The sequence below is a fragment of the Bufo gargarizans genome, chromosome 4, assembly GCF_014858855.1.
Source record: "Bufo gargarizans isolate SCDJY-AF-19 chromosome 4, ASM1485885v1, whole genome shotgun sequence".
Lineage (NCBI taxonomy): Eukaryota > Metazoa > Chordata > Amphibia > Anura > Bufonidae > Bufo > Bufo gargarizans.
The window spans coordinates 299174247-299187235 of NC_058083.1; the positions used below are offsets into that span (position 1 = coordinate 299174247).

The 12989-nt window shown below is 41.9% G+C and overlaps 1 protein-coding gene across 1 annotated transcript; it reads left to right on the forward strand.

Moving 5' to 3' along the window:
- The first annotated feature begins 1660 nt into the window (after positions 1 to 1660).
- LOC122933785 (nephrocan-like) lies at positions 1661 to 12668 on the forward strand. The gene is made up of 3 exons (XM_044288799.1): positions 1661 to 1798; positions 6011 to 6912; positions 12122 to 12668. The coding sequence occupies exons 1-3, from the start codon at positions 1661 to 1663 to the stop codon at positions 12564 to 12566; spliced, it is 1485 nt and encodes a 494-aa protein (XP_044144734.1). The 3' UTR covers positions 12567 to 12668.
- Positions 12669 to 12989: the final 321 nt, after the last annotated feature.

Consider the following 12989-nt stretch of genomic DNA (forward strand, 5'->3'; position numbering starts at 1 on the left):
TAAAAATTGTTGCGCAACATATGTTGTCGTGAAGCCCTAGCCTTAAAGGTCTAGACATGGATAAGCCCACATGGGCACGTTGCCTAATAAATAACAGCTTCAGTAAGACAGGTGATGTTGTGGACAATTTTGTATCGATGAGCTCCACTAGAATCATCAAATGGTGTTGCTCTAATCATGAATTTGCAAGCCGCACATCTTCCACCAAGAATATGAACCCCATTTTTGACCTTTACTTCCAAAAGGGAATTCTGCCTTAGGAGGGATATAATGACTTTTAGATTGTGGCTTCTCCTCCATGTCTCATGGCTTTCCCCACCTATCTGCTGCTGTTTCATATGGAAAAAACTATCAATCAGAGGCAGGTTGGTGGGGAGAGCCGTGAACTCATGATTATGGAGTCTAGTTGGACCGTGCTGGAGCCGTTAGGATTTAAAAGGGAGGGCAGCAGAAAACTGGTGACAGATTCCCTTTAAGTTCCCAGTACATATGGGTGTCTGAATGAGCCCTAACCACTCCTCCAATGCCTTCACCCTATGCCAGTCTTCGCACTGGTTGCCCATACAGTATAGGATTCAATTTAAACTCCTCACTCTCACCCACAACACTATCCATGGTGCTCCACCCCCCATACATCTCCTCTCTCATCTCTGTCTACCACCTACCCATGATCTACCCTCTGAAAGCAATGTAAGCCTGGCATCCACCATAATCCAAACCTCTCACTCTGGAATACCCTACCCCAAGGAATAAGGTTAATTCCCAACATCCACAGTTTTAGGTGCTCCCTAAAAACACATCTTTTTAGGGTGGACTATCACATACCCTAATCTAATTTCTGTATTCATCTGCCCTCCCCAACCTCATCCTTCAGAGCCTGATCCATCATCCAACTGTATCCATCACTCCCTATGCACCCAGACTCACTACAGATATTGGCTGATGACTGACCCCCACAGCTTTACATCTACTCCCAGACCAAGTACAGATCAAGCACTTGTTACTTTCTGTGTCACCCCCATCTCCTAACAGATTGTAAGCTCTTGTGAGCAGAGCCCCCATCCTCCTGTTTTAATTGTTGACTTGTTTGTTGCTGTGCCAGGAAAGGTTTTAGTCAAGAACCGGTGATGGTCGACATCCACAGTTTGACAAATGTAATCCACTTCCTTTAGAAAGTTTAAAAAAATATATTTTCACACATGGCCAAAAACCACACATTTTAATATATTGCACTGCAGGAAATCACTAGTTCTACAAAGGTGATGTAGCGTAAATAGAAAGCAGCTTTGGCGATGTCTGACCCTATAGGGGATTTGTCTAGTGTGGATGTGATTATACAAGTAAATCTGGGTTTCTCCACACAGCCGTACATTATCTTCTTCTTGTCATCTCCATGATCTATCTCTACAGTGTTATCTGGTATACGTGGCTTATCAGAAAACACACACAGTGCAGATAGGCACATTCCAGTACAGGTTCTCAGCATACTGGTGTTTACCCACATCACCAGCCCTGGTCGGGGCACTATTGTTTCCTATCACCTGTAAACACACATGTTCGCGCTATAGCACATATATAGATGCCCGGGCCTATCCCTGGTGCTGAAGACATAATGATTACCACTACAGTTCTGTGTCTTGCTCTCTACCTGGGTGGGGGTATGGCCTCCTGCCCTCGGCGCTGCAGCTGTGACTCCCCCAGGACCATACAATGTTACAGAGTGTCGGCCATCCCAAGTAATGTTCCTGCTACCATTGGGAAGCTATACATCAGTCACAGCAAGATCAGGCGCGTACAGGTAGGACGATGTCAGCAATTATGTAATCATTTAATGCATACCTGTGTATACATGTGTTAGTAGATTTCCATACGTGGTTTGTCTATATAAGCAAGAAAACAAACTTAAAGGGGTTCTACACCTTTTTCTTACTGATGATCTATCCTTTGAATAGATGATCGGCAGGGGTCTGACATCCGGTACCCAGCCGATCAGCTGTTTGAGGAGGCTGTGGCTTTCTCGCTGCTTCCCGCAGGCCAGTGATGCCACGGCTATGTTACAAGGCCTGTACACAGCTCAGCCCCATTGAAGTGAAGTTGTGCAGACAGTACATATTGATGACCTATCCTCAGGATAAGTCATCAATATCTGAAGGGTGGGGGTCCGACTCCAGGCACTGTGCGTCATTACCCTTGCAGTGGCGGCGTAGTGTAATTACAAGCGTTCATCCCATTCAAGTGAATAGAACAAGTACTTTTAATTACACTGCGCCCCGAGACAAAGTGCAGAGTAATCTTGAAGAGGAAGTAGCGCTAGCACAAGCACCGCCTCCTCTTCAAACTGTCGATCAGCGGGGGTGCCAGGAATCGGACTCTCTTTCGGGAAGAGATAGATAAAAACTTGAAAATGGTATGAGCAGCACAGCGGTCAAATAGATGCTGTGTGCCAGCGGATGAAGAGGCGATCCACCAACTGAAAAGACAAAAAGGAAAGAATTCCACGGCACTCCCAAAAGTAGTAAATTAAACAGAATGTTCTTTAATCACCAGACGGCGACGTTTCAGTCCTCTTACTGGGACTTTTCTCAGGCAGTGACAACATACAATGGTGCCAGAGTAATTGATGATTAAACATGTAACAGGATTGTGTCATGGGTCAGGGTTGCCTATTATCCCTTTTACAATGGGGGAACTTATATTATATTTTCATATTAGAGATAGGAGTTTGTGGCTTGCTGCGGCTGTGTTTGATGTCCGTGATGCTGCATCGGCCCTCCGACATGTCTCGTGTGCAGTGGAAGATGCGGCGTGATATGTGGAATCTCCATCCCATTATTATCTGTTCCCCCATTATACTGTAAATGAACTTGGATTTCTCTTGTATTGTTTCAATGGCAAGAAATACGTAGTTCTGTAGCATATAGTCACATCACATGACTGCATCAGTAGGGTCAATGCTTGCGGTTCAGAGCGTGTTCCATGTGGGGCGGGATCACGTGACCCAGCACGAGTATTGCTGGGCCGCTGGGTAATGCGCTCCACAGGGAAACACTGGCAACCTGAGAACATGCGCAGTACATGACGCTGAATACACATGCAACGGGTCCATGCTGGTGTGTGGTTTCCTTATCGGTTTTGTTTTTAACTTCCACCTGTGTCCACACAACTGTGAGATAACTTAATTATATTACTGCGGGATATGTTGATTATCACTAATTATGTAGAAGACATGGATAGAAATGAATTATTATGAATTATTTATTTTTTCCTTCACATATGGATTATCTATAATGATTACAATGAAGTTTGGTGATAGATCATTTTCTATTTTCACTTATGTATAAGAATTGTGTTTTATTCACTAATTATGTTTAATCATCAATTACTATGGAGGTGTTTATATACTTGCACATTGCACCATTGTATGTTGTCACTGCTTGAGAAAAGTCCCAGTATGGGCTCATTCATGTCGTTATAGCAAGTATTGGGGCCCGTTCACACAATAGTTTTTTCAGAAGACTTTTGCGACATGTCCAATCGCGACATGGCCGCGGTTTTAGGGTCCATTCAAACGTCCGTTGTTTCTTTCCTGATCTGTTCCGTTTTTTGCGGAACAGATCTGGACCAGATCCGTACCCGTTCATTTTCAATGGGTCCTGAAAAAAAATCAGACATTGTGCTGTCCGATTTTTTTCAGGACCCATTGAAAATGAATGGGTCCAGATCTGTTCCGCAAAAAAACGGAACAGATCAGGAAAGAAACAACGGACGTGTGAATGGACCCTTAATCTGCCACTCCGCGATCCTCAGCGCTGCCTCCTATTGAGATGTATGGGAAGCAGAAAGAATGCAGCCGCCGGTGGGTTTTCTGTGAAATTTTGGCGCAGCTGTATGTGTGAACATGTCCTTAGAGTTAACTGTGCAAGTCCATCATTAGAGTACAAGTTACCTGTATTCTGTCAATAAACCAAAATATAGACTGTTGCAAAAATGATGGCTGCACTGTTCTGGTTGCTCTGAAAATACTGCATTTAGGCTACATGCACACGAACGTTATTTGTTTCCGTATCCGTGTTCAAGTTTCAACTGTAGCTTTCCATAATGAGACAGCCTGACAGGATTTCATGCTGCCTGTGGTTTAGGCAGCAAGAATTTCCTGGCAGGTTCCCTTTAATTTATGTTGATGTTTTTAAAACTCTGCTTGGTTTGCCATCTACTGGGCAAAAAGAGTACTACATAACTAATATATATATATATATATATATATATATATATATATATATATATATATATCCCTTCCCTGACACAAAGATTTTGTTTTTTCATTTTCATTTTTTATTCCCTGCCTTCCCAGAACCATAACTTTTTTTATTTTTCAATCACACTGTTTCGATGTCCACTGACCTAAAGGCTGTGGGACTACTGGAGACAGCAGGGTACAGTGCTCTACTGTCTGTGGCAGTCCCGTAAAGTTTGAAGGAGTGCCACTCTACATGCTAGATCTCTACTTTATGCACATGAGGAACACACCTGTGGACAGACTAGTTGGCATCCTGGGACAACTCCTTTAACCCCTTCCTGACATGGTGATTTTCCATTTTTGTATTTTACTCCCTGCCTTCACAGAGCCATGAATTTTTTTTATTTTACTGTTCACAATAAGAGAGCTTGTTTTTTTGCAAGACAAGTTGTACATGTAATGCAGATGTCAGGAAGGAGTTAAAGGGAATCTGTTACCAGTATTATTGTGCCTTATAACAGATCCCCTTAACAAAACATTGGTCAATTTCTTTAACTGATCCAGCCATTTTACTAAAATCTGTATTGAACACCACCCGAGCACTGGAGTCCACTCAATACAGTGCACAAGCTCAGGAGTCCTCATATTAAGAGGGTTTTCTGAGATTTTTAGACTGATGACCTATCCTCAGGATAGGTCATCAGTATCTGATTAGTGTCAGACCCCACTTTTTTGAGAAGGCATCGGCACTCCTGTGAGTGCCACTGCCTTCTGGTAGCTCACTAAGCACAGCGCCGTACACTGTATAGTGGCTTTGCTTGGTATCACACTCAGTCCCATTCACCTGAATGGGGCTGAGCTGCTCCTCGGCCACGTGACACATGAACATGTTGTTACTGGGAAAAGCTGTGAGAAGGCCTCGGTGCTCACAGGAGCCTGGTGCCTTCTCAAACAGCTGATCGGAGGGGTTTCCAGGTGTGGACCCTCACGATCAGATATTGATGACTTATCCAGAGGACTGGTCATCAGTATAAAAATCTCAGAAAACCCCTTAAAGGAGTTCTCAGCTTTTTCCGTCCCCTGAGGCTATTGCATTCAATAGACAAGGGTCGGGAGAGCCGGGTCCTCCTGAATTTGAGGTCTCTCCATTGTGCATTCAGTCAGTAAGTGACCCAGTGTTCTGCTAAGGAGATCTGTCACAGGTTTTTGCTGTCCTCAGATAGGGCATAATAAAACTGGCAAAAGATTCCCTTTAAGTAAGTACATATTTTGCCTGGCACATAGAGGGCATGTTAGGAACAGCACACTTCATGGAAATGTTTGATATAACCTACTCAGCTTTATGCTGCATTCACATTAAGTTTGGCCCCTCTGCTTGGCTTTCTATCTGGAGTAAAGGGTTGACGACCCTAAAACTGCATTCAGTGGTATAACCCCACAGATCAATTCACTTCAATGAAGCAGAGTCCATCGGAATCATCTTCGGGCTCCATTTAACTTTCTTTTAGTTGATTTCTGTCTTTTTTGACAAATAGAATATTGTGGTCTGCCACAGCATACTGTCCAGCAAAAAAGATGGAAGTGAACATAAAGGTGATCAAATAGAGTTCAAAGATAACCGTATGCTCCTGATGGAAAACCCAGCAGTGGTCTAAACTCACCGTGAACCCAGCCTTAGTAAGTTGTTGTTAGGTCTCCTCATGTATTACCCATTATGTGACACAATGATAGCTGTTATGATACCAGTTTTTGATATAACATCTTTTCTGTCAGTTTTTAGACTTCGGTGAGATGCCGGGCTTGCAGGAACTGGTGTTATTTTCCTGTGGAATAGAGACTATTGAAAACAATACGTTCAAGGCACTAAATAACTTGAAGATGTTGGAAGTATGGAAGAATAAACTCACCAGTATTCCCCAATCACTTCCATCAAAGCTGGAAGTCCTAAAATTGGGTGATAATTCAATTTGTTCATTAAATCTCCAAGACTTTGACGGTTTAACCAAACTCCGAATTCTTGAAGTCCAGAACAACCTCCTCAGTACATTATCATTTGAGGTCTTTTCTCCACTTAGTAACTTACAGACCCTTATTCTGGATGGTAATGGTATGCACACCATATCTGGAGTGTCTAGGCTTCTCAATCTCAAATACCTCAATATGGAGAACAACAAACTGATGTTCTTCTATGAAAACTTCTTCACACATTTTCCAAGCTTACAATATCTCAGGATAGCTGGAAACCAACTTATTAGAGTTCCACCACAACTACCTAAATCCCTACTGTCTTTGAGGTTAGAGAGAAATTATTTAAAAAGTGTCCGTGTCAGAGAGTTGAAGCAACTGGAAAATCTTTTTGATCTTAATCTTTCTGGAAATCAGTTGTTTTCAGTGGATGGGCTACATGTAGTTACCAATCTGACTTCTTTAGATCTGTCCAAGAACCAACTCTCAACTCTCCCTCATAAACTACCAACTAAGTTACAGAGACTTGACTACAGCAATAATCAGATTTCAAGAATAACGGTGCAAGATATGAAAGGCTTGGCCAGCCTCAAACACCTCTTCCTGGATAATAACGGCATGATTGTATTTGAAGACAAAGCACTTCAGGGATGTGGTCACTTGTCCAACCTAGCTATGGAGCAAAATCTGCTAACATCTCTCCCTCTGGGGTAAGTGCTTATTAACTCATGTGGAATTGAATGGTCAATATTAAAGATGACCTATAACCTCTCCTGACATGTCTGTTTTAGTAACTACTTAAATTCCCCATGTAATAACAATTCCGGAGCATCTAATGTTATTGTTTTTTGCGGGAAAAGTTGTACTTTCTATTTGTACCATTTACCATTGCATACAATGTAGTGTGAAGCTGGAAAAAATATTCCAAATGGGATGGAATTGGAAGGAAAAAATATGCAATTCCGCCACAGATTTATGGGTTTTCACAGCATTCCATATACAGTAAAACTGACCTGAGCCCTTCATTCTCTGGGCCAGAACCCTTATATCGTTTTTCTTGTGTTTTAATACTGAAAACAAAATAAAAACGTTAAAATATTTTTTTCTTTTCATGGCCATATTGTGACCCCCATAACTATTTTAAAGTTATGTCTATGGACCTGTGTAAGGGCGCATTTTTTTGCAGAACGATGTTGGAGTGCGTTTGACTTTTGCTCACTGTATTCATTTATTTATTTTTGGAGGGGGGTGAAGCAACGAAAAACAGCATAATCACCCATTTAGATTTTTTTTTATTTCTGTTATGCCGTATGGGATAAGTAGTTTTATATTTTATAGTTTGATATCCCCTTCTTTACCTAGGCAGCCCCTCTGAGATGAGCATCGGAGCATTTCATGCTCCAATGCTCTCCCTTACCCTGCGCTGTATAGCGCAGGGCAAGGGCTGTTCTGTTTACATTTTTACACTGCTAGGCAAAGGCTCCTGCCTAGCAGTGTTCCCGATGGCTTTAGTATGAAATGTTCATCTCAGAGGGCTGCCTGGGTTTAGAAGGGGAAATGTCCGGGTTCAGCTCTGAACCAAGACAACCCCTTTTATAGTACGGGCGTTTTCAGACATTCCATGTTTATTTTTTTTGGTTCATTTTCAGTATAATTTTGGGGAAAGGGAAGGGTCATTTGAATTTTTATATAGTTAAAAAAATGTTTGTTTTTTTTTACTTTTTTTAGACCTCCAAAAAGGACCTTAATATGCAGTCATTAGATTGAGATTTCTATTCAATAATGGAATTGAATGGATTACTGAAAATTCTGTATATTCCAACTTAGTGCTGCCAGCTGCAGGCCTGCATTGGAATATACCTGTAACAGGCCTGGTAGCCGTGTACAGGCTCAGGCCTATTACCAGTAAGGATGCTTTCCCAGATGTCAGCGAGGGGAAAGCGTTCTGGCCCACGAACGTACAGCTGACGGAATTTCCACTCTCAGATGCCGTGGTCACATTTGACCACAGCACCTGAGGTGTTAAATGTCTACAATCAGAGTTATGGCCAATTCCAGACATTTGCCCCAGGTGGCTGAAGGGGTTAAAGGGTTACAGAACTTTAAAAAAAAACTTTTGACATACAGGCTCGGACTGGCCCAAAGGGGTACAGGTGAATCCCCCCAGTTGGCCCCTTAGCGAGGTGGGCCCCTATTCTCCCACCACCTGCACAAGTGGCACATAACACAGTAGACTTACTGCACTACATACATATATTCAATGTACAGCACCTCAACAAGCCTATGTTCATACAAAAAACTTGATAGATTATTAAAGAAACTCCCCAGTTTATTATTATTATTATTATAGACATAATCAGAGCTGTGATGACTTCTAGGTATAGAGGAAAGCTCGCCAGTATTCTCTTATGCCAAGACCTACTTTCTCAAAGTTGCTGCAGGGACCCCCATATTCAATCATCTGGTAGCATCTTGCTGCTGTGTGAGCAGGTAATATTCAAATGTATCCGTATGGTGGGCCCCCAATATTTATTTTACTGGTGGGCCCTAGTCACCCCAGTCCGACACTGGTGACATATTACGCCTTCCCGACATATGACATAATAGTACGTCATGGCGGCAAGTGACTTGCTGTATTTTGACGTACTATTGCGTCATGGTGATCAGGCAGGCACCGGGGCAGTGCTCGTCCGATCACTGCAGGGGCCCGGCAGTCCCTGATGGCCCCATGCTTTTACAGCGATGCTGGCGGATTAACCCCTTCTATGCTGCGGTCAGCGCTGACCGCTGCATAGAAGGTGCATGCGGCAGGTGAGGGAGCCCATCGGGTCGCCGCGCTGCTGTGGCGGGGCCCGATGGGTGAAAAGGCAGCCCCATGCCATGCACAGGCTGCCCAATGCCTTGCACAGCAGCGGGACCTGCTTTCTACGGGGGCCAAGGAGATCCAGCCCCAGGCTGGGTCTCCTAGGCAACCTGTTAGTGTATTACTCTGTGTAATACACTAACAGGCAATGCATTACAATACAGATGTATTGTAATGCATTACAGAGGGGATCAGAGCCCGAGTGGGACAAAATAAAAAAAAGTGTTTTTAATAAAAAATAAAGTTTCTAGTAAAAAAAGAAAAAAAACTTGCCCCTGATTTTGTAATAAAAAAATATATAAAAAAAGGAAAAAACACACATACCGGCTAAGTATATATATATATATATATATATATATATATATATATATATATATAGTAGAAAAGGAAAGTCCGCAGCACTCCTTTAAGTAAAAAAGTGAAATTTATTCACACATGTCAGACCTGTGTCTGACATGTGTGAATAAATTTCACTTTTTTACTTAAAGGAGTGCTGCGGACTTTCCTTTTCTACTGAATTTGTCCCATATCGAGGGACCACCGCGGGCACCTGCATTATTATATTTGCACTGAAGGGAGTGCTGCCTGAATCTTTCTATGGATATATATATATATATATATATATATCACATGATCTACTTAGTTCGATAAACACCATAAAAAAAATGAAAAAGCCATTTTTGTCACATCACAAAAAAGTGCAACACCAAGCGATTAAAAAGGCATAAGCCCCCTAAAATAGTACCAATCAAACTGTCACCTCATCCCGCAAAAAATTAGACCCTATCTAAGACAATCGGTCAAAAAATAAAAAAGCTATGGCTCTCAGACTATGGAGACACTAAAACATCATTTTTTTGGTTTAAAAAATACTATTGTGTAAAACTTAAATAAATAGAAAAAGTATACATATTAGGTATTGCCACATCCGTAACGATCTGCTCTATAAAAATGTCACATGACTTAATGCTGTAAAAGTAAATAAATCAAAACTGTGCCAAAACTACCAATTTTTGGTCATCTTGCCCCATAAAGTGTAATAATGAATGATCATATGTACCCAAAAATAGTACCAATAAAAACTTCAACTCTTCCTGCAAAAAACAAGCCCCTGCACGTTTTTCTTATGCCGATCGTCTTGATCGGCATAAAAAAAAATACAAGAAATAAGGCGTTCAGAAAATGGAGACACAAAAACATAATTTTTTTTCAGAAATGCTTTATTATGTAAAACTTACACAAACAAAGAAAGTAGACATATTTGATATAATTGCGTCCCTAACAACCTGTTCTATAAAAATAGCTCAGGATCTACCCTGTCATATGAATGTTATAAAAAATAAAAACTGTGCCAAAACAGACATTTTTTGGTTACTTTGCCTCACAAAAAAACGATATAGAGAACTTAAAACTCATATGTACCCCCAAATAGTACCAGTAAAACTGGCACCTTATCCCCTAGTTTCCAAAATGGGGTCAGTTTTTGGGAGTTTCTACTGTAAGGGTGCATCAGGGGGCTTCAAATGGGACATGGCATCTAAAAACCAGTCCAGCAAAATCTGCCTTCCAAAAACTATATGGCGTTCCTTTTCTTCTGCGCCCTGCCATGTGCCCTTACAGTAGTTTACCACCACATTGAGTTTTGTTTAGCTGTTAACCCTCGATGTGTTAAAGATTTTTTTTAATTAAAATGGAAAATCTGCCAAAAAATCTCCATTTTCCTTTAAAGGGAGTCTTTCACCTAAAATCACCATTATAGAACACTAACATCAGGATCTCCATTACATTCCCCATATTAGAGTGCTAACTTCCATATTGCTGTCCATCACTGATTTTCTCTGAAAAACACTTTTATTCAATATGTTAATTAGCTTCTGAAGGTGCCCAGGGGTGGCGTTCATGCGGCCGCTGCCCAGGCCCTTTGTCGCTTCTCATATGGAACCCCTCCCCATTCACCCCTCTGGCCTGCCCTAGGTTCTTCTGATTACGTCCTCCTCTTAGTGGGAAATCCAGCGCGGATGTGGACCCATTCACTTGAATGGGTCCGCAATTCCAGAGATGCGGAACGGAACACCGGAAGCACTATGGAGTGCTTCCGTGGTGTTTCTTTCCGTTGTTCCGCACCGCAAAAAAACATGACATGTCAAGTTTAAAGGGTCCAGCCCGCTGCACGGATCTTGCTTAGGCATTGGGGACCGCAATTGCGGTCCCCAATGCACGGAATGGCCGCACAACAGTCGTGTGTATAAGGCCAGAACCGGGTGCAGATCTAAACACAGATCCTTCCATTATACCTCATCTCTGTAGCCTCCACTTCTGGTTTTGGCTCACAATCACTGATCAAACACTTACTGTGTGAAAGTGGCCTAAATGAATGCAGAATGGGGGAGATTTCTCAAAACTGATGCAAAGGAAAACTGATCAGATTGTTCCTTTCATTTTCCAAAGGAGGTTTGAAAAATGAAAGGCGAAACCTAATTGTTTGCAATGGGCAACTAAGCCATTTTTCCTTTGCACCAATTTTGAGAAATCTCCCCAAATATGTCTGCATTTGGAGTTCTGTGACTTTTTCCACTATTCGTCCCATTCTCTGTCAGTGACTATCAACCCCTACTACTGCCTCCAGCTGACAAAACAACAGCTTCTTACTAAGGGCGCCATTTTTTATCACCATTTTTTTTATCCGATTCTTCTGTTAGAATCCGTTATTTTGAGCATCTGTTATGATCTGATTTTGTTCATTTTTGTCAGTTCCATTAGACGTCCATTATTTTAGATGAGAGAAAAAGTCCTCCTCACAGGACTTTTTTCCCATTTAAAATAACGGATCTCTGACGGAACTGACACAAACTGAAGCTCAAGACGGATCGGTTACTTTTAGTGCAAACTGATGCTAACTGAGCATGACTCATAATAACGGATCCTTTTTTTTCCCTGTTCTTCTGACGGATCAGAAGAACCGAAAACAAAACGGTGATGTGAATGCGCCCTAATTTCTCACAACTTGTACCTAATCATCTGCTTTAACGGTATCACTGTTTCTTTGCAACTTTTAGGCTTCCAGCTACTCTTACAAGGTTGGACCTCAAAGGAAACAAGATAGATCATGTTGGAGTCCATGATGTAAAAGAACTAAAGCATCTTCAGGTTCTCAATCTTCGAAACAATAAACTGACTTCCATAGATGATAACGTTCTCGAATCCCTGCCTCGCTTGAGACACCTCCACTTAGATGGGAACCCCTGGAACTGCACCTGCAGTCTTCTTAAGGTCCGAAGATTGCTACTGGATAAAGGAACTGACATAAAGGAAGGACAGTGTGCCGAGCCACCATACTGCCGTGGGGAGAGGTGGATGTCCTCTAATACCATGCTACGACAGTGTGAAACCTACTATACTTTTGACAAAGGCAAAGAAAGTAAGAAAAAACTGAAGGTTTCTGAGGCATCAAATGGGAAACCTCACATAGATGAGGATGAGGATTACGATTCAGAATACTGATGTCACTTTATATGCCCATAATACTTCTTGGATATTTTTTAAGGAAAGGAATGGTTTTCATGTGACACACTGGGAATGGTTATAGCCAGGGGTGGGATTAAAATTTTTAACACCAGGTTTCCTACTCAACGGCGGACACGCAGCGTCACAACACGTTTACATATACATATACCATATATATGCAACACACATAAATACACCATATACATGGTGCACATACCGCCAAAGCACCAGATCAGGACTCAGCCGGTAACATGGTTCTCCGATCCAGTTGTAATTTGAACAACCGGATCTGGAGAACTGGAGGGAACTGGCTGAATCCCATGCCTGGTTATAGCATACCATTACAGATAAGCAAATCAATTTGTACAAATTAGAGATGAGCAAATTTGTTTTGGATCCAATTTGCCAAATGTTTTTGAA

Bases quoted from the DNA above. Each gene is read 5' to 3' on its own strand.
- LOC122933785 (XM_044288799.1), top strand. From the start codon at position 1,661: ATGGCCTCCTGCCCTCGGCGCTGCAGCTGTGACTCCCCCAGGACCATA. The intron at 1,799-6,010 runs GTAGGACGATGT...CTTTTCTGTCAG, and splicing joins GCAAGATCAGGCGCGTACAG to TTTTTAGACTTCGGTGAGAT. The intron at 6,913-12,121 runs GTAAGTGCTTAT...TGCAACTTTTAG, and splicing joins CTAACATCTCTCCCTCTGGG to GCTTCCAGCTACTCTTACAA.